The 24,513-nt window shown below is 47.1% G+C and overlaps 2 protein-coding genes across 2 annotated transcripts in view; one reads left to right on the forward strand and one right to left on the reverse strand.

The window, feature by feature from the left end:
• Positions 1-432: 432 nt before the first annotated feature.
• Positions 433-20,938, reverse strand: Slc39a6 (solute carrier family 39 member 6). Its single transcript, NM_001024745.1, is given in 10 exon segments — positions 433-1,230; positions 2,201-2,391; positions 3,815-3,895; positions 5,231-5,608; positions 8,097-8,202; positions 13,733-13,951; positions 15,389-15,558; positions 16,628-16,811; positions 18,342-19,094; positions 20,782-20,938. Coding segments are annotated over 9 exon segments (2,226 nt in total). The 5' UTR covers positions 19,086-19,094; positions 20,782-20,938; the 3' UTR covers positions 433-1,077.
• A 522-nt stretch (positions 20,939-21,460) lies between these two features.
• The window catches only part of Elp2 (elongator acetyltransferase complex subunit 2), a 33,958-nt gene continuing 30,905 nt past the window's right edge, over positions 21,461-24,513 (forward strand). Inside the window, 2 exon segments of the mRNA NM_001034145.1 lie at positions 21,461-21,624; positions 24,201-24,279. Of these exon segments, the coding sequence (NP_001029317.1) occupies positions 21,487-21,624; positions 24,201-24,279 (217 nt within the window). The 5' untranslated portion in view covers positions 21,461-21,486.

Raw genomic sequence — 24,513 nt, forward strand, 5'->3', positions numbered from 1 at the left:
AGCCTGACACTGAGTGGACACTTTAATTTTTTAAGAAAGAAACATCTAGACAGTGCTACAGACAGTCCTAATGTATCTACAGTGTCATACATAAAAGGACAGCTGTTCACAATGACATTTTAAAGCACTGAGAGAGGAGGGGAGGGAGGACAGAGGGGGAGGGGGGGAGGAGGAGGGAGACTGAGAGCGTGAGAGCCAAGTGCTTTCTGAATCCAAGAAGTCAAAATATTTTCAGAACAGGTCTTAATGTCCTCTCACAGATCAAGGCTTTAATATTCGCCATCTGGGAGCCTAGAAACCAGAACCTTCCCATCCCCACACTCTTCGAGTGTAACTTACCTTGGTGAAAACCATGTCTTCTGGTGACACACACTACTTACTCATCTGGCCCATGGCCACACACCGATTTAAACTCCCCATTTCTCAGCCAAGTGACACACTGCTTGGATTAATATATTTAGACTTCTCTATTACACAAATGTACAACCAGAGGAAGTGTATCAAAAGTGCTCACTTGTTTTACAGGAACATTAACAATCCGACAGATGTTCATGAAGTACGCTGAACTAAACACGCCCCTTTAAAACAAATCTACATTATAACCAATCTTGTGATTTTTCGAAGCAATACACACCTCCCCAATCCTTTCCTTCCGTTTCTTGGCTACACTGTGTGAACTGTTGGTGTCTTGGGTTTTGTGGTCATTCTTGCTCACCATGAGCAGGGGCCCAACTCCAGCAGGGAACCAATGCTAAAGCTGTACAAAGGAGCATAAAAGACACTTTCTCTAAAACATACAGAACATGGCATGCCCAGACACACAGTAAACCGGGCAATACTGGTGGATCGCACATGTAATTTACATTTCCAAAACAGAATAACTTAAATATTAACACGTACCGCTATGTTACCCAACGGAGCTGACTTGATAAGCATAACAAATGGCAACATTTGATAGAGAAATCGCAAAGCCCACTAGTTTTAACTGCTCTGTCACAGCGTGCGAACGCATTTCTACCATCTATCCAACTACAGACAACAATACTTCTATAAGCTGCTCCAGGGTTTAGAACCTAATTAGAAATTTATACGAAACACAATTTTATGCTCAAATATGGAAATGAGTAACATAATTCCAAAACCCAGAAGTATCCCAGCATTCTGCAGGAAGAAATATCCCCAGCGGCTGCATCCGTGATCACTGGCATCATTGTGCAGCATCTCGGGTACCTGAGGGAGGAAGCAACCGTTTAGCTTTCAGAACAGAGCTCAGAGCGTCTGAAGGACAGTGTGGCTCGGGCTGGATAACGTGTTGGTCAGTGTCCTGAACTTGATGGCGACACTCTGATCGGGACCAAGCATGTCCCAGCAGCTGACTAGGACAATGACGGCTATGTTCCACGCAGGTAAACATTCACCCACTGTTCAGGAAGAGCGATGCTGGCTTCCCTGCTTCAGGTCCTGCAGGCAGGTCTGAGGGTCACTTCTGATGCAGAGGTGACTCTCATACCACACAATGCAAGCGTAGCAGGAAGACTGACTGCTTTAGGAGTATTGTGTGGACAAGGGAATTTCACTTTGTCAATAAGGGCATTTTAAGTATAGCAACATGTGGTTTGGGCTGGGCTCACTGTGAGTTTATAGACAATTAAGGGCTTGAGTCTACAAAGGGAGGAGTTTTCATGTGCTTCCTGGTAACCCTGGGAAGGAGAACGGTGTATAAACGGCTGCTGACATGGGCTCAGAGGGCACCCAGTGTTAACCACCATCTCTCTGGCTCCACAATCCTGTCTCACCACTGGAATTAACACCAGTTTTGCGATGATTTTTTTTTTTTTTTGTTCTTTTTTTCGGAGCTGGGGACCGAACCCAGGGCCTTGCGCTTCCTAGGTAAGCACTCTAACCACTGAGCTAAATCCCCAGCCCCGCGATGATTTTTTAATAAAAAAAGATTAATTTTACTTGTGTGTATGTGGGTTTGTGTTTGTGCATTGCCTACAGAGGGAAGACATGGAGGGGGTGAGATCCCTGAGATGGAGCTCCCTGGGTTGAGTCATAGGATGTGGGTGGGTGCTAGGAACTAAACCCATGTCCTCTGGAAGAGTAGCTCTTAACAGCCAAGCCATTCCCCGGCCCCTGCAATGACTTTTTACGGCACACTTCTCTTTAGTCAATGTCCTCTGACTCCCTGGAAACTTACCATGTCGACCAGAGCGACATACATGAACAAGCCAGCAGTGAGGGCAAATATCCACATGGAAACATTTTCTGCATAATGCCCGATGAATATCCCTGTTGCCATTCCAAGATAGGCCAGCATGGCTGACAGGGCATTGTAGAGCACTGCCTGCTTGACGGTCATGCCAGCCTTTAGCAAAACAGCAAAGTCACCTTTAACAGAAAACAAAAGAGGAGGCAAAGTCACTGAAGACAATTTTGACACATCTAAAAGATTTTTCAGATATAAGAAAGTTTGATTTTTCTCCAGGGGAATAAAAAGAAAGAAAATATCCAGGGCTAGAACAGCATGAGCAGGCCCACCAGTTTCACAAACTTAACGACTGCTTCGTGCAGCAGTGTCTGAAGGCTTCTGTGTCAGTGATGGCGTGTGCGTGCACATGTCCCCTGCTGTGTTCTCGTACTGTCTTTAAGGGGGTTGACACTGCAGCTGCAGGCAGGAGCAGCAGTAGATCTGTTATCCTAAGGCTCTCCTGGGCTCTATGAGACCCACTCTGAGAAACACTAAAACACACAATAACACACCGGGAGACAGACGGGGATGGCGTGGACTCACATGCAATGGTCAGCCACTGACCAACACCTAAGGGCCACTGAGTCATGGAATGGAAGAGTCTCACAGGGCAGGAAGTACTGAGAATGGGGAAAAAAGGGAGACACAGGCTTACATAGCATGCGCCAGGTAGACAGACAGGAGGCCTGCTGAATGGCGGGGCGTGTGCCAAGGAACAGAAGTGAAAACTGTCTGATTGTTTATGAGTAAACGTGTACCCATGAGAAGAAACAGGAACTGGGGTCCAAAGATGGAGGAAGGTTTCAAATTGTAGTAAAACGAGAAGTGCCAGTCACCAACTCCTTTCCTTCAGCTCCAAGACTTCCTGCTGTCATTTCCCCCTTTACCCCTGAGGCAGTCCCTTCTTGAACCCTGAGCTAACCTGGCAGTCAGCAAGCCCCAGTCACCTTCCTGTCTCCATTCTCCAAAGCACCGGGGTTCCGAACTCAGGTCTTCAGGCTGGCACACAAGTGCTCTTACCCACTGAGTGTCGACTCACTCGGTCTCTTAGGTCAGGCAATGTAGGCAAGTGCCCTACCGTGGAGCGAATACCACATAAGCTGGAGGTTCTTTTCTAACATCCTGATGTAATTTAAGAGATATCCCTGTATATGCTGTAACTCTGGTTTATTCGGGTTTTGGGGGTTGAGAAGCAGGGTCTTACTTAGCCTGAGCTGGCCTCAAACTATGTGGATGAGGATGACCTTGAACTCCTGATCCTTCTGCTTTTACCTCCCAAGTGGTGGGATGACAGTCACGCACTTGTAGGACCCCAGCTATTCATGTCCCCAGTGTGCCAGCACAGAAAGGAAGAATACAGAAGGGACTCAGGTATACGGGGACCCACACAGGTATTATGCACTCGTAGGGTCAGAATTCTGGCTGGAAACAAATTTGTGCCCAGCGAGAAAGAAGGGCAGTTTGGTGAGCAGACGACAAGAAGGAAGGCCTTGGCGATGAGGGACCACCAGTGACAGCAGCATGGTCCATTCTCACAACAAAGGCTGTGTACGCTTCTCTTACCGAGTTCATGAGGCAGCTCATGACAGAACACAGCGACAGAGGTGCTTAGCCCGCTGGACAAACCCTCAGTGAAAGCAGCACCTGTGTAAATGAAGTCAGCAAAGGTTAGCCAGAAGTTCCGAAAGCTTGTGAGGACACAGAATCGACGAGAACACGGTGACATTACGTTGTGCACAACACCATCTTTCTAGCTCAACCTCCACCTCATTACTTAAAGAAACAAGGTGGGCATGGTGGCCCACACGTTTAATTATAGTATCCAGGAGGCAGAGGCAGAAGGATCTCTGTGAGTTCTAGGCTGGCCTGGTCTACACAGGGACCTCCAAGTAAACCAGAGCTACACAGAGAAAAACCCTGTACCTAAAATAAATACAAATAAAAGGTTATTTTACTTGTGTGTGACCACGGCACTTGTGAGGTCAGAGGACGGCTTGTGGGGTGCTCTCCTTCCCCATGTGGATTCTAGGGACTGCGCTCAGGCATGCGGTTTTGTGAGCAGCGTCCCCCTCCCCGCCCCCAGTCATCTGGGCCTCAACCCTATCTTCATTAGGAGGAATCTCAGGGCACATCTCCCTGGGCCTAGATGCCCCAGGAAGCACAGACATATTCAACAGGGAAGGAAAGCTTCTGCTGTCTAGCAATGAGCTGCCATCTACAAACCTGAGAAGAGACTGCTACCATACAAAACCCTGAGCTGAGAATATAAATTACATCAGCAGAAAGCCCTCTGCAGTCAGAGGTACGTAAGCATTACACTGGACTCAGAAGAATTCATGAGGTCATCAGACTTGTGGACCTTTCCACGAGGAGACTCAAGACAGAACCCCTCCCATTTAAAAAGCTAAGTCTGCTGACCGGTCATCTACCAGCTGCACACGGCAGCTTTCCTCCTGTCAGCCTAGGCAGACGCCAGCGGGCCAAGGCCTGGCTGAAAGGCAGCACTGCCTCTCTGCCCTCTGCTAGTCTCTGCCACCTGCTTCCCAGTACTTTCACATTTGGAGTGTGGAACCCAGGCATTCACGCATGCTAGGCAAGACCTAACACTCAGGTTTAAACCATGATCTCAAGAACTCATGGACAAAGAAGGACTTCTGTGTGTGTGATGCAGGGCTCACACCCAGGGCTTATGCACGCACACTATGTAAGGGCTCTACCACAGAGCTAGAGCCCCAGGTAAGCACGGCCATTGATAAGTGCGTAGGCAACACCTGGGGCGCAGACCTGAGACTGATTTGTAGGCCATGTTTACTAATGTAACGTAGCACTTCATCGTCACAAAGTAGACAAAAAAGTATTGTGATAATTTTAAAGTCAGCATCCTCACATAAACCAACCTATGCTTTTGTTAAGTTTGAGAGAACATTTAATGTCCTATTTCCAGGCTGATCAGCAAGGACCAGCCACGTAGTGGCATACCGATGGCAAGGCCGTCGCTGAAATTGTGCAGCCCATCGCCCATGATCACCATCCAGGCCAACGTGGCAATGCCAGCATCCTTCAGCTCCTCCCGAGAGTAGCGCTGGCTGTGGCTGTGGGGGTGGTGGTTCTGGTGGTGGTGGTGGTGCAGAATGTGGTGGTAGTCGTGGTGGTGGTGAATGAGGTCGTCGGACTGGCCCAGCGTGTCGTGGAAGTGTGAGTGGCACTTGTTCTTGCAGCCCCTGGGCACGTATTCGTTGTAGACTTCTTGTGGGTGTGCGTGGGCTATCATGACCTCTTCCTCTTCCAACAGCGTGGGCTGCTGGGAATCAAAGGGGGAGGGCTCTTGGGAGTCCGCTTGCAGATAGCTTTCAGGTCCTGGGGGTAAACACAGAGAAGGCTGAGACCGAATGAACATTCGCTGGTGTTCCTGAACAGTTCAGGCGTTCCCACTGATGAGCAATCACCCCAGAGCCCGGTGGTCCTCAGGCCTGCAGATGTAGGCTGCAGAGTAGTGTAGATGAGGCACGCCAACGGGCTCTAGTGAGCTCCTCAGATGTGAAATACGTCATGTTTCCAGGACGGGTTTCAAGTGCATAACTGTAGCACTAAAGCCGAGGGAGGGTTACTCGAGCTCAGAGCTCCAGGCAACACAGTGATAGTGAGATCCCAGCTCATAAAATGAAAGGGTTTATTTCAAAGTTTAATTTTTAATTACACTTATTTATCCATCCATTCATTCATTTGGTGTGTGCGGCTTTGACACATGGTCACAGCATGTATGTGGGGGTCAGAAGACAACTGTTTGGGGCCATCTTCCCTTCCATCGAGTGGGCCACCAACTGAACTCAGATGACCAGACGCCCAGCACCCTTGTGCACTGGGCCCTCCGTCTCACTGGTCCTACTTCCTCTTAGTCCCTCTCTCTTTCTCCAGTTAGTTTTATTAATGACCCATTTAAGAAATGATTTATTCATTTATTCTATGTGTATTGTTGTTTAGCCTGCACGCTTGTCTGTGAAAGGGAGTCAGATCCCCTGGAACTGGAGTTGTGGACAGTTGTGAGCTGCCATGTGGGTGCTGGGAACTGAACCCGGATTCTCTGGAAGAGCAGCCAATGCTCTTAACCACTGAGCCATCTCTCCAGTCCATTAATGACTCATTTTTTTTAAATACAGGAAAATTTTCAGAATTGTTAATGCATTTTGATTTAAAACTCATTAGAGTTTTCTTTTTTTTTTTTCATTAGAGTTTTCAAAATGGTAAAAAGCTAGTGGGGTTTTTCTTTTTTTTGTTTTTTTTGTTTATTTATTCACTTTCTCTGAAGTATTTGTTCAATAGTAACAGTAGATGTATGGCACTTTTACAAATTGGAACTGAAAGAAACTGTCTCCTGAGAGTCTCTACTAGACCTGACAAATACAGAGGCAGATGCTCCTATCCTGTGCTAAGTATTCTGGGTCGTTTGCTTTAGATTTGTTATGTGGCCCAGGCCTCACCCTCCTGCCTGGAGATCCTAATGCTGGGATTATTGGCCTCTGACCCCAGGCCTGACTGGACCTTCTGTTCTCACAGGCCCCAGGGATATGTGACTCATTAGAAAACAGCTGCCTTCAACAAGTTTAAGTTGAGTCTAGTGATAGAGTATGGATTTGTGAAAATCCCTAAAACTATACTTAAAACTGTGACCCTCAGTGAGTGGAAAGCAAAGAAACACAAGTCTCTTCATCAGCTAAGAGGAAGTTTGCTTGTCTGTGTGTAACAAGGGTACTTCCCCCCTGAAAACTCTCGACCCATTAAGATTTCCCCAGAACGCGACATGGAGCAAAGCAGCACTCACATGGCCGCAGGACCTCATTTCAGAAGGAAGTGAGCACCGTGTCACTGGGTTCATGCCCAGTTCCTGGAGGCATAGCTCTGGGAACTAGCACTGTGGCTTTAAGCTAAGACCCTCCATACTGAGCTGGTTGGTAACTGACAGCAGGAGGCACTGGAGTGCGCTGGTCTCTCCCTGAGATGCCAGCCATGGGTGTGCTACTCTGCCTTAACTGCATCTGTCTAGCCTACGGTCTGGAGCTGCTGGAGTAAATGGAGGTGGAAAGTGAACTGAAGGAGGATTCCATCTGTGTAGCTAAGGGGAGACCATCACTCACACGGGCTGGGACTCTCGGGTGGGATGGCTGCCTTGGGGCTACCCGTGCTCCTATAAGAAGCTCACTGATTCTCCAAGTTAGGCTCTGGTGAAATCCCTGCTTGGGTCTGTCGTTGATGCCCGGTCCTGGGTAGGTGGGGAAAGCGAGCATTTGTTTCTGTTTCCCCGGGGAAAGAATCCATTGAACAGATAACCACACAGGTACCCTCCAGCAGTGACTCCTTGCGGCAGTTCCTCATGACTCAGTGAGAGGGAGACATAGTGACCCATATTCTTTGGCTTACAGCCAGCACCTGCTCACATGAATTCAGTTCTGAATAAACAAATAAACAGTCCCACATGCACGGAGTGTCTTTAGGAGACTGTCATGCCCGAAGCCTCGTACAGGAGTACCCACACCCCGAGGACCCGGGATCTCTGCTGCATGCGCGTGCCCTCCACTCCCTCCTCATTTCCAAAGTTTACAGTGTCTTCTCTACTCCATGCTCCTTTGCCACCCGTGATCCCAAGCCTGCTAGAGAAAGCCACTCCTTAGACACTAGAGTCCTGCCTCTCAGGTGGCTCCCAGCACACACTGCAGATTCTCTCTGAGCATTCTGGAGATAATTTTTAAAACCACGAGATTCTTTAGGAAACGAACAAATGAAAATGTCACCAAATGACCCCAGATGCCCTGTGTCCCAGCATCATCCAGTCAGAGTTGTGGACACTTACGTTCACCTGTGTCCACCTTCTCTTCGTTTGTGGAAAGCTGAGATTCGTATTTGGACAGCTGCTTCTTGCTCTCCACATCCTCATCATTTTCAGGTTTCTTCTGATTCTGAAACAGCCAACAAAAACAACATTTTGAAATAGCTGATTTGCTTCTGTGGAGAGCTCTGTCTGTGGAGAGCTCTCAGTGCAGCTGGGCCTGAGGCTCAGTGCTAAAGCACTTGCCTAACGTAGGTGGGACCTTGGGTCCCAGTCCTGACCATCACAACCAATCAAAACCCAGTAAGCAAAAGACACAGAAAAGGCAACCTAGACTGAAACAAGAGCCACCCAGGATGGGGCCTCTGTTTGTTGAGCACAGTATGGAACTTTGGCCATAACAGCTGTCAAGAAGGCAACGAACACCCGAGTCAGATTAACCAGTTACTCTCCCCGTGTAACCTCACTCCAGCTACTGTAGTATGGAGTCACGTGGTCAGGGTCAGACACACACACCTTGGGGCACGTGGGGCCTGGCGATGCTGTGGACTTTAATTGGATGCTGGGGTGATTCATCCACAGACTCCACCGGTTATGACTGAGGGACAGTTACAGCCATTTCCTTCAGGTGTGCTTCCCTGGGGCCACTTCTCCGGCTCTGAAACCCACCTTTTTCATACGTTTTTGTTATGCAGACTAAAGTACTTATCCCCAATAAAACACCATTAACATAAAAAAGGTTTACTTTTATTATGTCTGCGTGCCCAGAGAAGCCAGGTAAAGACACTGGAGCTGCCTGACACAGGTGCCGAGGCTTAACCACCAGGTCCTCTGTAAGAGCGACAAAGTGCTCTTAACCACTGGGCCATCTCTCTACTCCTCATGTTTTACTTGAAATTATCATTTAAAAAAAAACTTTGATCCTTAAAAAAAAATCTTAATCTATTTTAACCATCTTCTTTTCGTGTACATTTTTGTGCGGCGATGGGGATGGAACCCAGGTTTTGGAGCATTCCATCAGAATTCCCTTTCCTTCTTTCGTTCTCCCCCACCCCACCCCACCCCGGCTTTGAGACAGGGTTTCCATCAGCAGCTAAGGCCGCACTGCGCTCTGTCTACCTCACCCTCCGTGTCCTGCGATTGGGCGTGGGCCTCAGGGACTGACTCTGGCTGAGCTTTGTGGCCACTCCCAAGGTGAGGCTCCCTGTGTGAGTCTGAGTGACAGTTATTTATTCCGTGAGGGAGACACGCCAAGTCACTACTCCTGCGTAGTGCAGCTGTTACCAGAGGACCAGAGCTTCACTCCGGATGAGGATTATGCAATTCTTCACTTGTAATCATTGATACGTTATATGAGTAAAGCCCACAGGGTGCTATTAGAGTGTGCAACAACAGGACCTGAAGAAGTTTCAGGACGGGCTCTTTAAAAATGCAGCAGTTAGGCTGGGGATTTAGGTCAGTGGTAGAGCGCTTACCTAGGAAGCGCAAGGCCCTGGGTTCGGTCCCCAGCTCCGAAAAAAAGAACCAAAAAAAAAAAAAATGCAGCAGTTAAACCAAAACCTAAGGGTGAGCAGGACTTTGTAGTGAAAGATGGAGAGGTGGTAATCTAGGTGGTTTCTTACGTGTGAGAGAGGGTCCTCAAACAGCAAAGAGCCAGCTCTCTTCTGGAACTAAAAGACACTCACGATAGCCCGAGAGGCCGTTCTCTCTCTCAGGGTGGCTGGGTGAGAAGACTGGAAGCTGCAGCTGAAGGAAGCCAGGCACCACTGAGCATGCTGGGGTGGTCTGTCTAGATAGCACTGGGAAGTCACTGGAGGACGCGGAGCAGAGCTGCAGAGCGCTGCTGCTGTGTAAGTAGAGCAGGTGGAAGAATGGAAATTATGTGAACGGGCTGGGTAGGAGGTGACTTTCCCACTCCAGGAGGGAGATAACTAGGCCTGGACTACACAGCAGCAAAAATGGAAGGGTGGAGGGGGATAGAGAGATTGTGGACATAGTGTCCTGGCTGGATCTAGAGGAATGATGGGTGTCACAATGGTTCTCTGGTTCCCAGCGAGAGCCACACCTACTTAAGGAAAATGCCCTGTCAGTCATCATAGATACTGAACTTTTACTTTTTTACTTTATCTTTATGAGGGAGAAAAGAAATTAAGACATCACACTAAGACCTGAACGCTCTTAAAAATAAACGCAACACTGAAACCTAACACGGGGCAGAACAGCTAATGCTTCCTTCCAGACTTGGTGAGGCTGTCTGGGGTAGTTTCTGCGGTTCCGTGCTGTTTCAGGTTTCCCCTGTTCCAAAAGCATTTATCCTCGTCTGCCATGTGCCAAACCCAACCCGGACAGAGGGAACTGCACAGGACACCGCCACACCGGATCTTCCATGTTTATATTACATTCTACTGCGTGTCTTAAAATAGAGACACTCAGCTGCCCTGTGGCAATCCACAGCTGCACTCTAAGATACTTACTGGCACAGCGCACATTCATAGTTCACTAGTGACCTACAGTTGGTAAGTAAACTGCTATATTTTCACAACAGCCTGCCTGTCAGAAGCTCAGGGTATGGAGTGCCAGGTTAGGTAAAAGTCAGGTGAAGACTGAAACCAGGGCTGATGAGGTATCGCAGTGGAAGACACTTTCTGCCATGCCTGATGACCTGAGTTCTAGCCCTGGGACCCACATGGCATACGGCTACTGCAAGCTCTCCTCTTTCCTCTGTGTGTGTCCTGGCATTCATGTGCCCTCCCCCACATAAGCATAATTAAGAAATTGAAATTAATTGAAATAAAGATATTAACAAATTAGGGTGTTTGGAAAAAAAAAAAAACACTCCGTGGCCAGGGCAGAGGTGAAGCACACCTTTATTCCCAGCACTCAGGAGGCAGAGGCGGAGGCGGAGGCGGAGGCGGAGGCGGAGGCGGAGGCGGAGGCGGAGGCGGAGGCTCTCAGAGGCAGGCAAATCTCTGAGTTCAAGGCCAGTCTGGTCTACAGAGAGAGTAGACAGCCAGGTGCTACACAAAGAAATTCTGTCTCAAAAAAGTAAGTAAATAAACAAACAAACAGGCACAGTAAAAATGAACCAAAATCACACAGGGCAAATTCCGAGTTCCACTAAGTAAAACAATGAACACATTTTAAAATATTCTTATTTTCACTTTTCCAGTTACGTGTCTGTGTAGGCATGTGTTCGTGAGCCTGCAGACACCCGAGGAGGGTGTGGGATTCCCTGGAAGCTGTAGTTACAGGAAGCTGCCTACATGGACGATGGAAGGCAAACGTGGGCCTCAAGACAGTATGCACTCTTAATGTGCCCTCTGGCCCCACGGTCTTACTTTTAAAGCTAAGAATAATTCCAAAGGATAAAAGAGAAAGGGCATGTCTTCGAACCAGTATAGCAATGGAAACAAGCACATCGAACATGACTTTGGACATTAAAATGAAATGGCTGAGCTGGAGAGTTGGCGCAGTGGTTAAAGCATTTGTTCCTCTTGCAGAGAACCCGGGTTCCATTCCCAGTATCTGTATGGGTGCTCACAGCAACCTGTAACTCTAGGCCTGGGGAATCTGATGCCCTCTTCTGATTTCCACTGGCACCAAGCACACATATAGTACACATACATACATGCAGGCAAAGCATTCATACACATAAAATAATAAAATAAATTACATATTTAAAAAATTTTTAAAAAAAGCAAGAAGCTCTTCTTTGTGCTGCTCTTTGAGACCCACATGGCCCAGGCTGGCTTCAACCTTGCTATGCAGACGATGACCCTAAGATCTTAACCTCTCTGCCTGCACCTTCCAGGAGCTAAGAGCACAGGCATGTGACACCATGCCCAGCTCAGGAACAAGTTATTTTTATTTACGTTCCTCTCCTGATAGGGACATTAAACAGAGGGTTCACATTTGTAGTGTATAATTTTTTTAATCTGTTTTTTGAAACAAGAGTCTCCCTGTATTGTCAGACTGCCATGAAATTCATTATGTAGTCCAAGCTGGTCTTGAACTCACGATACTCCTTCCTCCAAGCCCTAAGCATGGGTTTACAGGTGTGTGTCACCCTGCCCAGCTTAGCACAGGACATTTTCCTGAGTGTAAAATCCCCAAGACTGAACACTCATAGGATCGACGCGGCCCTTCTGCTCACACGTGTGCTTGTCTGCCACTGTGAGCCTGACAGTCAGGCAGAGCCAGCTACACTTAATGTTTAGACTTTCTGTGCCAGCTACGCCGGTTGTGTAATTGCACAACTTAATTACAGGTTGCTCAAACTCAAAATGACGGTGAGCATAGTTTCTTCTGTGAGCACAGAAGCTGAATGCCTTTAAAAGACGCAAAGGCAAGTTCTGACCAAAAAAAAAAAAAAAAAAAAAAAAAAAGGCTAATTTACGTAAGGTGTCCATGCAATGTTTTCAAAATGCAGCACCTATGTTCAGAGTAGCTCTAAAAGTATGCAGACTCTTGTTCAAGTCAAGAAACCATACGAATCCAAATCGGAGACGCAGATGAGCTGCAGCACAGGCATGAAGAAAACAGGTCTTGAAAGCATCACCCCACCCCGCTCCACAAAACTCTGAATCGGGTGACGAGCATTTATCTGGCTTTGATTTAAACTGTTTTTGAGACAGGTCTCACAGCCCATCTGGTCTCCAACTGACTCTGGCAGCTGAGCTGGCCCTGAAGTGCTGGGTTACAGTCAGGCGGCCCCATGCTCTTCTGAGAGCCCTTCTGTCAGCCTTCTGACTGAGCTGCCCACGTCCATCAGGTTACAGGGACAGCACTTCATGTCTGGAAGGTATTATTATTTATCAGAAAGAAAGGGCCTCTACTTGGCCCTGGGCTATTTTATAGCACAGTTTGCAAAGGATAAGCAAAGAAGTCATGTTTCCTTTGAAACACAACGGAACCACAGCAATAGACCAATTAACCTAAAACCAACAACATTTCCTGATCATAGCCCCGACACACGCTGATGCTATAGCCACAGCATTTGTGCTCACACCTGCTTTTGCTCTGGTTGTGTGCATGTGTACACAAGAAAATAGCAAGTATATGGGAAAAGAGCAGATTGGAAACTATGGTTGAAGCTTGGTTGGTGGCTGAGTTGACAAAGTGAATGCTGTGCACCTAGGAGGACGTCCCGGACCCCAAACTGAGTGTGGTGATGTGAGCCTGTGGTCCTAGTCTAGGGAGATGGAGCTACGAGGATCTCCAGGGTTTCCTAGCCAAGCTCGGCAAAGTCCAGGCTCAGCATACACTTGTCTCAAATAATAAGTGGAGTGGGACTGAGGAAGACACTGATGCTAACCTCTGGTCTCCATTCAAACCCATGTGCACAGCAGGCAGGCAGGCAGGCAGGGAAGGAGGGAAGGAGGGAAGGAGGCAGGGAAAGAGGGAGGGAAGAAGGGAGGGGAGGGAGGGAGCCAGAGAGGGAGAGAGGGAGAGAGGGAGAGAGGGAGGCAGGCTTCTCCTTCAGGGTTATCAAGATGCAGAAGTTCTACGTGAATACCTCTGGGGTCCAAAGCACCTTAAAGGTACCAAATGCCTCCCACAAAGGTTACAGAGTCTGGGCGGGCTGTCCTAATGACAGCCAGAGTGCCACTCGAAGTGCGTGCCTGACGCATAGCAGGTCCCCAGCTACTGGGTAGTCTTACCTTCTTCTTCTTATCTTTAAATTGCTTGATCAGCGTGAGGACGTGTTCCACAAGAAACATGAAATATAAGCCCCCTAGAGCCGTCAGACCTTTCCACGTGGAATCAAAATAGGAGCTTTCTTCTAGGTTCTGAGCCGACAGGTGGCTGAACAGGGGACCTCTTTTCATTTCCATTGCTGGTTCTTCATGGCTATGACTGTGGTGATGACTTGCATGAGACTAAAGGGAAATGATACACAGCTTTTAACTCGCTGGTTTCTTCTGTCAGAATATGACAACATTTAGATGTTAGCATAGGACATAATTCAGAATTAAGCTATTGGTGGAATACTTTAGTATCAAGGAGGCATTGAAAAAATAAAGAGGACAATGGGCAGCTAACTACCTAGAGCTTAGTGAATGCTATCTGCTATGCACTTAACAGGGTGGGTCTGTTCAGTGTAAGGGCAGATACACTCCAAATTGAATACCATAACTTAGAAATAGATAGTCTCAATGTCTGCCAAGTTACCATGGCCACAATGAACAGAGACTTAACATGCGCAATATCTATGACTTAAGGTCTAAGGTCCCACCTGAAAGGCCCACATCAGGTTCATCGGATCAGCCTTGTGAGCAGCTCAGTCAGCACCCAGGGGTGGGCTCTGCAGGGATCTGAGAACCTGCACACCACATCTGCAGCCTGCAGCAGACTGTCACAGTAACAAGCTGATGCTACTGGACAGGAAACGAGTCGGGCGTGCAGCACCCTCACAAAAGCATGGTGTACCGGCTATGTCCAGGCTACTTCCTGCATCCTGCAGATGGTATGTCTAAACACCTGTCATTTGGTAGTCAGGGAGACTGCCACTCAGAATAGTTTTCATTTTGAATCCAACATGAGATTGCCAGTGTTCTAGAAAGGAATAACTTCCCCTTTCTACCAAACTGAAAAATCTGTAGGCTAATTTTTCTTTTTTTAGTATTGTGTATTGAAGCCAGGGCTTTATTCATTTCCAGAAAATGCTCTATCAATAAGCTACATCCCTCTAAGAGAAATAAAAAAGGGACCCCCAGGGGCTGGGGATTTAGCTCAGTGGTAGAGCGCTTACCTAGGAAGCGCAAGGCCCTGGGTTCGGTCCCCAGCTCCGAAAAAAAGAACCAAAAAAAAAAAAAAAAAAAAAAGGGACCCCCCAAACACTTCCTGCCTGGGATTTATCAAGCCTGTTTATTGAAATAGCCATCAGGTCATGAAGAATGAATTTCTAAACACACAAATTCAACTCTGAAGAAAACCTCTAAGTTTTGTGGTACTTGAAGAGGCATCCACACTTCTGGTCTGTGGCAACAACAGGTAAGCAAGCAGCTCCCACTGTGGCAGCTGTCACAGTGCTTTAGCCAAGCAGCATTTCTTTCTCTCCTTTATGAGTTCAAAAAGCTTAGTCTAACTTGGTAGTGTATAACAGACACAGGCAATAGGGCAAAACAACGAAGGCAAAAGTCCCCCAACACGTACTAGAGTCTTGCGTGTCACCAGATGTCACCAGATATACTGTAAGATCGACTCCAGAATTTCCAGCCTCTGATCAGTACCAACAGCAGGTGTACAAAGGCGGTGCTCACACTGTCAACTGGTAATGATAAGTCACAGCAGGGTGGACCAGACACGGAACTTACATGTGGGAGAAGATGTAACAGAGCGTCACCACTCAGAGTCCCCACGGCCAGCGCCACGAGGAAGCTCAGCAGGAACTTGAAGAACACTCGGTTCATGAGTGGCACCAAGATGACTCCCAGCAGAGACAGGAAACTGATGATGGAAATGGCTATGAAGCCACCGAGCCAGGCTGGCAAACCAATCAGAGCAGAGGAAAGCCATGTAAGTGGTACCTGAGAGGCTGCCCACAGTGGCATTATACATCATGCAAGCCAAGCAGCTGAATCTGGGGCGCCTAGGACCATGTTGCCCTCACCTAATCCTGCTGCAGGCACAGATGGAGACCCTCACACACAAATGGAGAGGCTTCAAGATCAGGGTAAACCTAGTCTACATAGGGTCTCAATACGTAGATCAGGCTGGCCTGGAACTCAAAGATCCACCTGTTTCTGCTTCCAGAGGGCTGGGATTAAAGATGTACGCTTCCATGCCTGGCTATGGTGGAAAAATCTTCAAATGGGGGTTAAAGGAAGAGAAAAACTTACAAGGATGAACTCTCTCTTACTTGGGACCCAATATGTGCTTTCATTCCTAAAACAGCTAAGCTATGAAACAGGAGAGGGAAGCAAACTAGGAACTCACTAATTTCCTTGAAAATAATTTTTAAAAAGTATTTCTTTCTCTCTTCCTTAGCATAGTGTTTTTCATCCCCACTCCGTTTCCCTTCTTTGAGACAGTCATCTCTTTATCATTCATATATATATATGAATGATAGGCAGACAGACAGACAGACAAGGCTAGTTTTGAACTCACAATCCACCCATCTCAGCTTTCCCAAGGCGGGGATTACAGATGCTAACATCCAAGGCTTTATTTACTTAAAAATGTATTTATCTTATGCATATGTGTGTATGTCTGTGCACCACATGTATGCAGAAGCCCTCTGAGGTCAGAAGAGAGCATTGGATTCCCAGGAACTGGAGCTACAGATGGTTGTGAGGCAACAGGAGGGTGCTAGGAGCTGAACCGGCACTTTGCAAGAGCAGTCAGTGCTCTTCACCTGAGCCATCTCTCCAGTGCCAAGACAACCCCCCCAACCCCTTAAAAGAGGCAAACAACTTTTAAAATTTATATTCAGAACATTCAGGTCACAGAACAGCTAAGATGTTATTTCTAGAGTTACACTGAACAATATAAAGAGAAGTACAAGGTAAGTGTAGCTATTAGAAACTGTGCTTATAGAACAGAAGCAACTGTACCTATTTGTAAAGAATAGGTCTTTGGAGGGATTTCCGCCTTCTTCTCACTTGCTGTGTGAATCAGACAAGACCGAGCATCAATTTGATTGATAATGGCTGGACAGAGATAGTTAAACTCTGTTGCATTCAACAGAGCCTGGACGCTCATGCCATGGGATGTCAGCAGTTTTGTTGCATTGAAGCACTGAAGGAAACAGGAGGAAGAAAAAAAAATCACAGACAGAAATTCCCACTGGAAGACTGGAAAATGTAGTCTGACTCATCACCCTTACTCTCCCAACGCTACTTTGTTGATAAAATTAATGCCAGTTAAAATCAGCTCCACTTTCAACACTGTGGAATTTGCTTCTGGTAGTCCGAAGACCATTCGATGTCACTATGATGTATGTCATTCTCCAAGGGAGAAGCCTCCTGGGGAACAAGCTTGGGGGTAAGTGGAGATTCACAAGCCTGTTAACTCATTGTATAAAGTTATTAAGGAAATGAGCTTTAATTTCGAAATGGGGTTCATTAGAGATTGAGAAATAGGTTTTGGGACTAATGCTCTCTGAGTTGGTCTAAACAAGCCCAAGGCATGTTGTTCCTCCTGTTATGACACTGCTCGCAAAAACTCAGCTCTGTTCTGTCTACGTGCCTGGCGGAATGATTCCCTGCAAAGAGAGATTATTAAAGCATACAGATGACTCTTGTAGAGGGCAATGCTGGTTAATGAAACAAACCTGCCCCAGCAGGCAGATGCGTTCAACAGTTTAATTGGATGGCAAGCTTAGTTTGAAGAGAAACTCCTCTGTGCAATTTAGCACCCCCCTCCCAAAAAAAGCTCACCTGGTTAAAAAGTATCTATTTCTCATCTGCAAGCACATTTCCGACTCTCACAATTTTTCACCAACACTACAGTGTTGCCAGGGCTATGACCAGTCCTACAATTACTCCAAGCTTTATGGTCATATACTGACGTAGCTACATTTTGATCATTAAAGACTAACAACTAATACTTTTGCTGTTATTATTGCCTGATTTTGACCAGCCCAAGTGACTTATGTAGCGTTGGAAAGTCTAGTCTAGGAAAGTCACACGATCTGGGACTCTCACTACCTGACATTCGTGGTCCAACTTGTTCTAAGTTCAATCACTTCACAAGTCACCTTTGGCTGTTTCTGCCAAGGAGAGACAGAGAGTGGCTCTTGTTGTTTTCAGCACCTTAACTGTGCTTGTCCCTAAAACTTCTTCAGATCCCCCACTCTTATTACTCATCCTTAAAGACTTTCTCCACAATTAACCTTGGCATCTTCCTATAGTTATAATAAACCCTGTATTAAGAAAACCCAGGGGTTGGGGATTTAGCTCAATGGTAGAGTGCTTGCCTAGCAAGCGCAAGGCCCTGGGTTCAGTCCCCAGCTCCGGAAAAAAGAAAAGAAAAGAAAAGAAAAGAGAAGAAAAGAGAAGAAAAGAAAAGAAAAGAAAACCCAGCAGGCAGCATTATTCTCCTGCAGAGCTGGTCCTCAAGGATGTTTACAACACAGTACAACCCAGGACTTTTCTTCTGAGCTCGTCTTCAAGGATGTTTACAACACAGCCTGCACACAGTGAGCCAATGCCTTGCTGAGAGGGAAGAAAAGCTCCCCTTTTTATAACTACCATTTTATTTTTATCTCACACTCACCCCTGGAGGGGACGAACAGGCGCATTAAAGACTGCACAGCATTGATCTTACCTCCTGGATATTGTCATTTGAGGTTCTGGAATACATGAAGCTCTTCCTGGGCTCACTCACAGAATCGTTGCCTTTCCTCCTAGCTAGTCGGCTCAGCCGGCCCACTCGGCTCTTCTCTGTGATGCTGGGTGGGGTAGAAGGGTTTATATCTTTGGTGCGTCTCCCGGGTTTTGGAGTCTCTATTGTCTCTAGAAAGTGAGTTCCTTCAGAGACAGTGTTGTAAACTGCCGAGGTCACTTCACTAGAGCTTGCACTCTCCTTGCCATTCCTCCTGCCATTCACATGCTCTGCTGGGCGAGATCCTTTACCTTGGCTGGTGTTCGGATTTTTACCTGAATTATCAGAGTCAAGGTCTGGGCAAAAGGCTTTCCGACTGTTTTTCCCAGCGGCAGCATGACCTCGGTGGGAGTGGCGCTCGTGGTCAGAGTGGCGCTCGTGGTCAGAGTGGCGCTCGTGGTCATGGTGTATGTGGACTCTTTTAATCTTATCTATGCCTATGTTCTGAAGTAATTTTCTGAAGCCTTCAACTGACAAGGAGTCATTCTCTCCATAGCGGTAGAAAAGCTGTTGCAGATGATGTCGCTGCATGGTAACTGCCACGTCAACATTAATGCCAGATTCCCAATTTGAATTAATTTTCTCAGTGGTCTGAGAGAAAGCAGCTGTTGATTGTAGTTCATGAAGGGGATTTGTAACCCAAAGGGCAAAGGTCAAGATCATGATTACAGATAAATTTGTGGCCATTGCACCTTCCTAGAAAAGATAGGGCGGGAAAGCCTTTACCATACTTCTAGAACAATTTAAGAAACCTCACGCTGAAGACTGATGCCTAATTATACCGTCATCATCTAAACAGCACTCTCAGTTCTGACAAGGATAGCATGAGGTACTGTGGAGACACGGGGAACAACAGGTTTGGGGCGTTCTGAAGCAGATGCAGCAGAGTTAACGCTGCAAAAGCTACAGGAGGAGGAAGAGAGAACCATGTGCTCACTGCCACACCATCAGCTTCTTCCTGAGAACCATGGCTCAAAGCCACTTCCCCTGCCACCATCGTTATACACATAGAAAAAATAGAAACAACAGTCTCAACTGACAATCCGAATTTTTTTTTTTTTTGGTTCTTTTTTTTCCGGAGCTGGGGACCGAACCCAGGGCCTTGCGCTTCCTAGGTAAGCACTCTACCACTGAGCTAAATCCCCAGCCCCCGAATTTTTAAAAAATGGTTTCATTCTTTTTTGGACACATATCATGTCCCGTATTCCCTACATAATTTTATTAAGTTTGTTGTTGTGTGAATCAGGTAATTTCCAATCCGTCTTCAAACAGACTACACACACACACACACACACACACACACACACACACACACGCACACAGGAGATCTCCACACCCACATTAAGCACTGAATCAGACCTGATTTCCTGACAGTTCATCCAGATTTCCCAATTCTTCTGAGTGACCGCAAATAGTTCTTTGAACAAGTAAATTAAGCTTCTTGAAAACACAGCATTGTTCTTCAGTTGCTACACATTGGCTAGAGAATGTTTTCTCAGATAATGTTTGGAACTCAAGGCCTGACCTCCTTTTCAAGCGAACTTGAAAAGCAGAATTCAGTTGAGCAGAGGCAGTCTAGTCTAGTCTAGTCAGATTTTTGGATGGATGTTCAACACGTCTCTGGTAAATGATACCGAAGGATTTTGAACTGTACAGGAGCACTGGGAAACAGACCACCGTATTCCGAGCTGTTCCCCGGCACACTTTCACATTCATGACCTCATCTGAAAAGCCGGTAATATGTATTTGCAAGGATGAATACAGGGTGGAAGTGCTTGTTAAACTACTCTGTTGCCCAAGTGCTCATTATCATACTAGGTGCACAGGTAAATGGAGGTACACCCAACCATATAGGATCAGAATCCTGCCAACAATCTTTGGGCCCTCACATTTGGAGAATTCACGTTATAGCGAAAAAGAAATCCTTCCCAGGGGGAGAAGAAGTGAGTCACCAGATGGGTGGGGCAGATCTGGCCTTGAGCCAGGATAAGATGCTGAGGCTGGAGACCCGGTCCCCGGATCTCCTCACAGACCAAGTCTGTGTGGAAGAAACAAGCAAGCCACATGAAGAGGCCTTAAAAGAGAGGAGAAACGGAAAACCGCACAAAGCTTGCTTATGAAGGCTCCTGTAATGAGATACGTTAGTAAGCTTCCTTGAGAGCGAAAAGTTAAACCATCGCAGAAAGTTCTTAGTTTGGGGCTCCCAAACCTATATGGGGCCCCCAAGTTGGGAGGGGCAGCTATCCAGGGCGAGTGGGGCGTGAGGCGGGGCCCTCGCAGCATCCCTTCTCCGTCGCCCGGCTGGGTCCCAGCACCCGGTCTATATGGATCCAGCCCTGCGGGGCTCCGTCCTGCCGCCCCGCTGCAGTCTTGCGGAACTCACCTTTCCTGGTGTCCCGCCGCCCGGCCCCGCGCGCAGGTTCGGTTCCCCGCGGGCGGTCCGAGGGGGCTGGGAACCCGCGCAGCTCTGGTCTCTGAGAAGCCTTTACGAGGCGTGGAGCAGCGGCAGAATCATGAGCCCGGCTACCCCTCGGCCGCGGGTTGCCGCGCCTCTTCCAAGCAGGACAATCGGTAATTACCGCCGCCTCCCGCTGCTAGCACCGTGGCGCACGCGCAGTGCAGCTCCGAAGCCCGGTCTGCTAAGACCGATCCGCTTTTCCGCGTGTTCTCAGACGCCACGGGCTCGCCGCGATGGAGGGGCGGGCGCGGGTCCTTTCCTCGCGCCCTTCCGCTCCACGCCAGGACCGCGGCCCAGTCCGGTTCTCTGTGGGCAGCCGGGCGGGATGGAACCGTCCGGGACCACGAGCTCCTTCGAGAGCGCCCTACATACAGTGGTCAGGCCTGGCTCACGCGCGGAGCAGCGGTCAGAGAGATGCGCGTGGCAAGCAAAAGATAAGGGAGAGAACCACGCCAGCGGACGGGGGCGTGACCGGGAGGCGTGGTCTGCGGAGGGGCGTTTTAGCCCCGCCCCGGCCCCTTCGAAATACGGACCGGCTGGCGAATGCCGGAGTTTCCGCGGCTAGCTAGAGTAGTTCCGCTCTGGGGCGGAAGTGCGCGGGAGTGTCTGGGCCAGTGACCATCTGGCATCATGGTTTCTTCTGTGTTGGAGGTGTCTTATGTGTTTTGCTGCCCGAACCGGGCTCGAGGAGCTTTGAGTTGGAATTCCGGGCCCGGAGGGCTCCTGGCCTTCGGCACATCCTGCTCCGTTGTTCTCTATGACCCTCAGGTACGAGGGATTAGGTGGACTTCAAACCTCTAGGATGCGCGCGTACGGGCCCTGCTTGCAGGCCAAGTGCGCGAATCTGCACACTCCAGGGGGTCGAGGAGGAGAGCCCTTCTAGACACCTGGACTCCGCTCTATCCTGCGCCTCGCAGGGTCAATCTAGGGTGACCGTGGCTTGTGATCCCCAAGCTGAAATCCCAATGGTGACACCCTTCTCAATACCTTTTAGAATTGAAATTTAGACGTGGGTTAAAGCATTTGAATTCTTTATTTACCCCTCTGTATAGTTAAGGAACTTATATTGAATTGCAAAGAAATGTTACGGATATTTTAGGTATGTGAATGCAGCTTTTAAGGAACTATGGGGTAAAGAAGAGGATGGGAATCTTAACCCCTGGTTATAAGGCAGGACTTAGCCCATTTTTTTGAACGTCAGCCAGATGATTATTACTTGGCCGTTTTCCTGTTCAACTTCTCAAGTGAGTAATGCACAGTATCAGGTTAGAACCGTTTTCCCCGGTTACTTTAGGATGGTGCAGTTAAGTGTTGCATGGGTCCTTGTGTCTGTTGAAACGCTGAAAACTATATAGAGTTGACTTTCTCACAGTGCTGCATTGTTAAAATTTGATTTGAAATCCTGTTTTCTTCAACTTTGCAGATGTGAAGTTCTATATGAAAAAAATTATTTCCTCTTATCTATTAACATGCTGGTCTTATTATCAACTTGAGATATATATATATATATATATATATATATATATATTCATTTTTGATTGGCAAGAAGAAGCACATCAAACCAAAGGTTAACTTTACATTGACCTTCAGCCAGTGGTTAACTAAGCGTGTAGAAGCCCATCTTTGGGCAGAAATCAGTGGATTCAGTGGATTTGTTCCCGAATAGCTTCCATCATTTTTAAAATGTTTTTAAGGTTTAGTGTTTCACTTTGTAGCCCAGGCTGACTTGCCTTTGAATCCAGTGTTGGTTGAGGTTACCCTCAAACTCACCATCCTCTTGCCTTAGCCTCCCAGGTGCTGAGACTACAGACCTGAGCCACCATGTCCACTTCTGTTATATTTTGTAATGATAACCTGATAGTCATGTTAGAGGATTTTAAACGTATATTTTAACATATTATAGAACCCCCAAAATGCTTCGTTAAGTATTTTTCTGGTTGGGTATTTAATTAAAGGAGTAGGAACACTTGAAATGTGGGGCTGGAGAAATGGCTTCTAATGGGTAAAGTGCTTGCTGAACAAGCAAGATCTAAATTCAGATTCCCCAGCACCCATGTAAAAGCCAGGCATGTCTGTATGTAACTCCAGAGCTCACTGGCTACCCATCTAACTGAAACACATCTCAGGTTCAGAAAATAAGGTGGAGAATTAATGAAGAAAGATGTCAGCCTATGGCACGTGCATGCACACACATGCACACAAATGCACACACAGGTGTGCACACGAGCACACAGGAAATGCTACAATACAGATTTGAAGACGATGTTTATTCAACGTGTTGAGCCTCCCCACCCCCCAAGCTTTCTGTAGGGGTTGCGACGCCACAAAGTTAATGAGTAATTACTTCTCAGCATAGAGGGAGAGACAACGAACTCCATCCAGCCCCAGAGGGCTCATTCGTTAAATATATTAGTGTATGTGTATTTACCTGTTCTTTTATCCAGACCATGAGAAATTCTGGCACACAAGCTGGCAGCAAGTCAGTACTGTTGATAACGAACATGGGAAGGGCTCCAAAGAAGTCAAGTGAGCACATCTTAGCTGTGGGTGAAGTAAGGCTGCCCAAGGGTGGCTGAGGATCTGCTGGGAATCTGTCGGTAGAACTCGCAGGGATCAGATTTAGAAGGACTATGATAGTTGTGGCCTCATGACCTTGTGTCACTGGTCACTCAGGCTAAAGAACCTACCACTTGACTAGCCACAACTTTGAATACATTGACTGCAGATTTTTCTTTCTTTAAGCCATTAACTCGGGCTGGAGAGATGGCTCAGCAGTTATGAGCACTGGCTCCTCTTTCAGAGGATCTGGGTTCAATTTCCAACACCCAGCAGCCTTACTTCACCCACAGCTAAGATTTGCTCACTTGACTTCTTTAATTCCAATTCCAGGGGATCCAACACCCTTATACAGACATGCATACAGGCAAAACACCAATGCACATGAAATAAAAATAAATGAACTAAATATTCAATGTAATGCATTTTGATAGTATTTTGCTAAGGACTGTGACCCACAAGGAAGGGACTACTTGCTTATCTTGGAGAGACAAGACAGGCTTGCTGACAAGGTGGGTTGTATGAGCAGAGCGATGTAGATGAAGATCCAGGGAGCTGAGATCTTCAGTTATTAATAGGATTCTGGGTGTGATGTGTGGAAGACCGGAAAGCTGTCTGGTGAATGGTGGCTGTAGTTAGAGGTGTACGGCTTGAAACGCAGCTCTATTGATTTTGTTGATAGGATTCTGCTGTTTTTATTGCGTCAACAAATGATAACTGATTTTTGCTTCCCGATTTCTTTGTAGGCTACGTTCCTCTAATTGTTTTTTTTTTTCCTCTCTCTAAAGAAAAAGGTAGTTATTACCAATCTGAATGGTCATACCGCTCGAGTCAACTGCCTACACTGGATACGTACAGAGGATGGCTGTAAGTATTAAGCTGAGAGGGTTGATCTCAAATGCTTTTCGATAAAGTATGGTTGGTAGTTTTTCTTTCATTGTTTTTTCATAATTTTGCATTTCCTTCACTGATGTTATATGTTTGGGGAAAAAATTTAAAAGTCTACCCAGTGAAATGGCTGAATAGTGTTCTTACTTGACCTCAGGTAAAGCATGGGTATACCCTGTGCCTTGGCTTTTGATTGAGAAACCTGTGAGCAGG

Source organism: Rattus norvegicus, chromosome 18 (assembly GCF_021556685.1).
Source record: "Rattus norvegicus strain SHRSP/BbbUtx chromosome 18, alternate assembly SHRSP_T2T, whole genome shotgun sequence".
Taxonomy (NCBI): domain Eukaryota; kingdom Metazoa; phylum Chordata; class Mammalia; order Rodentia; family Muridae; genus Rattus; species Rattus norvegicus.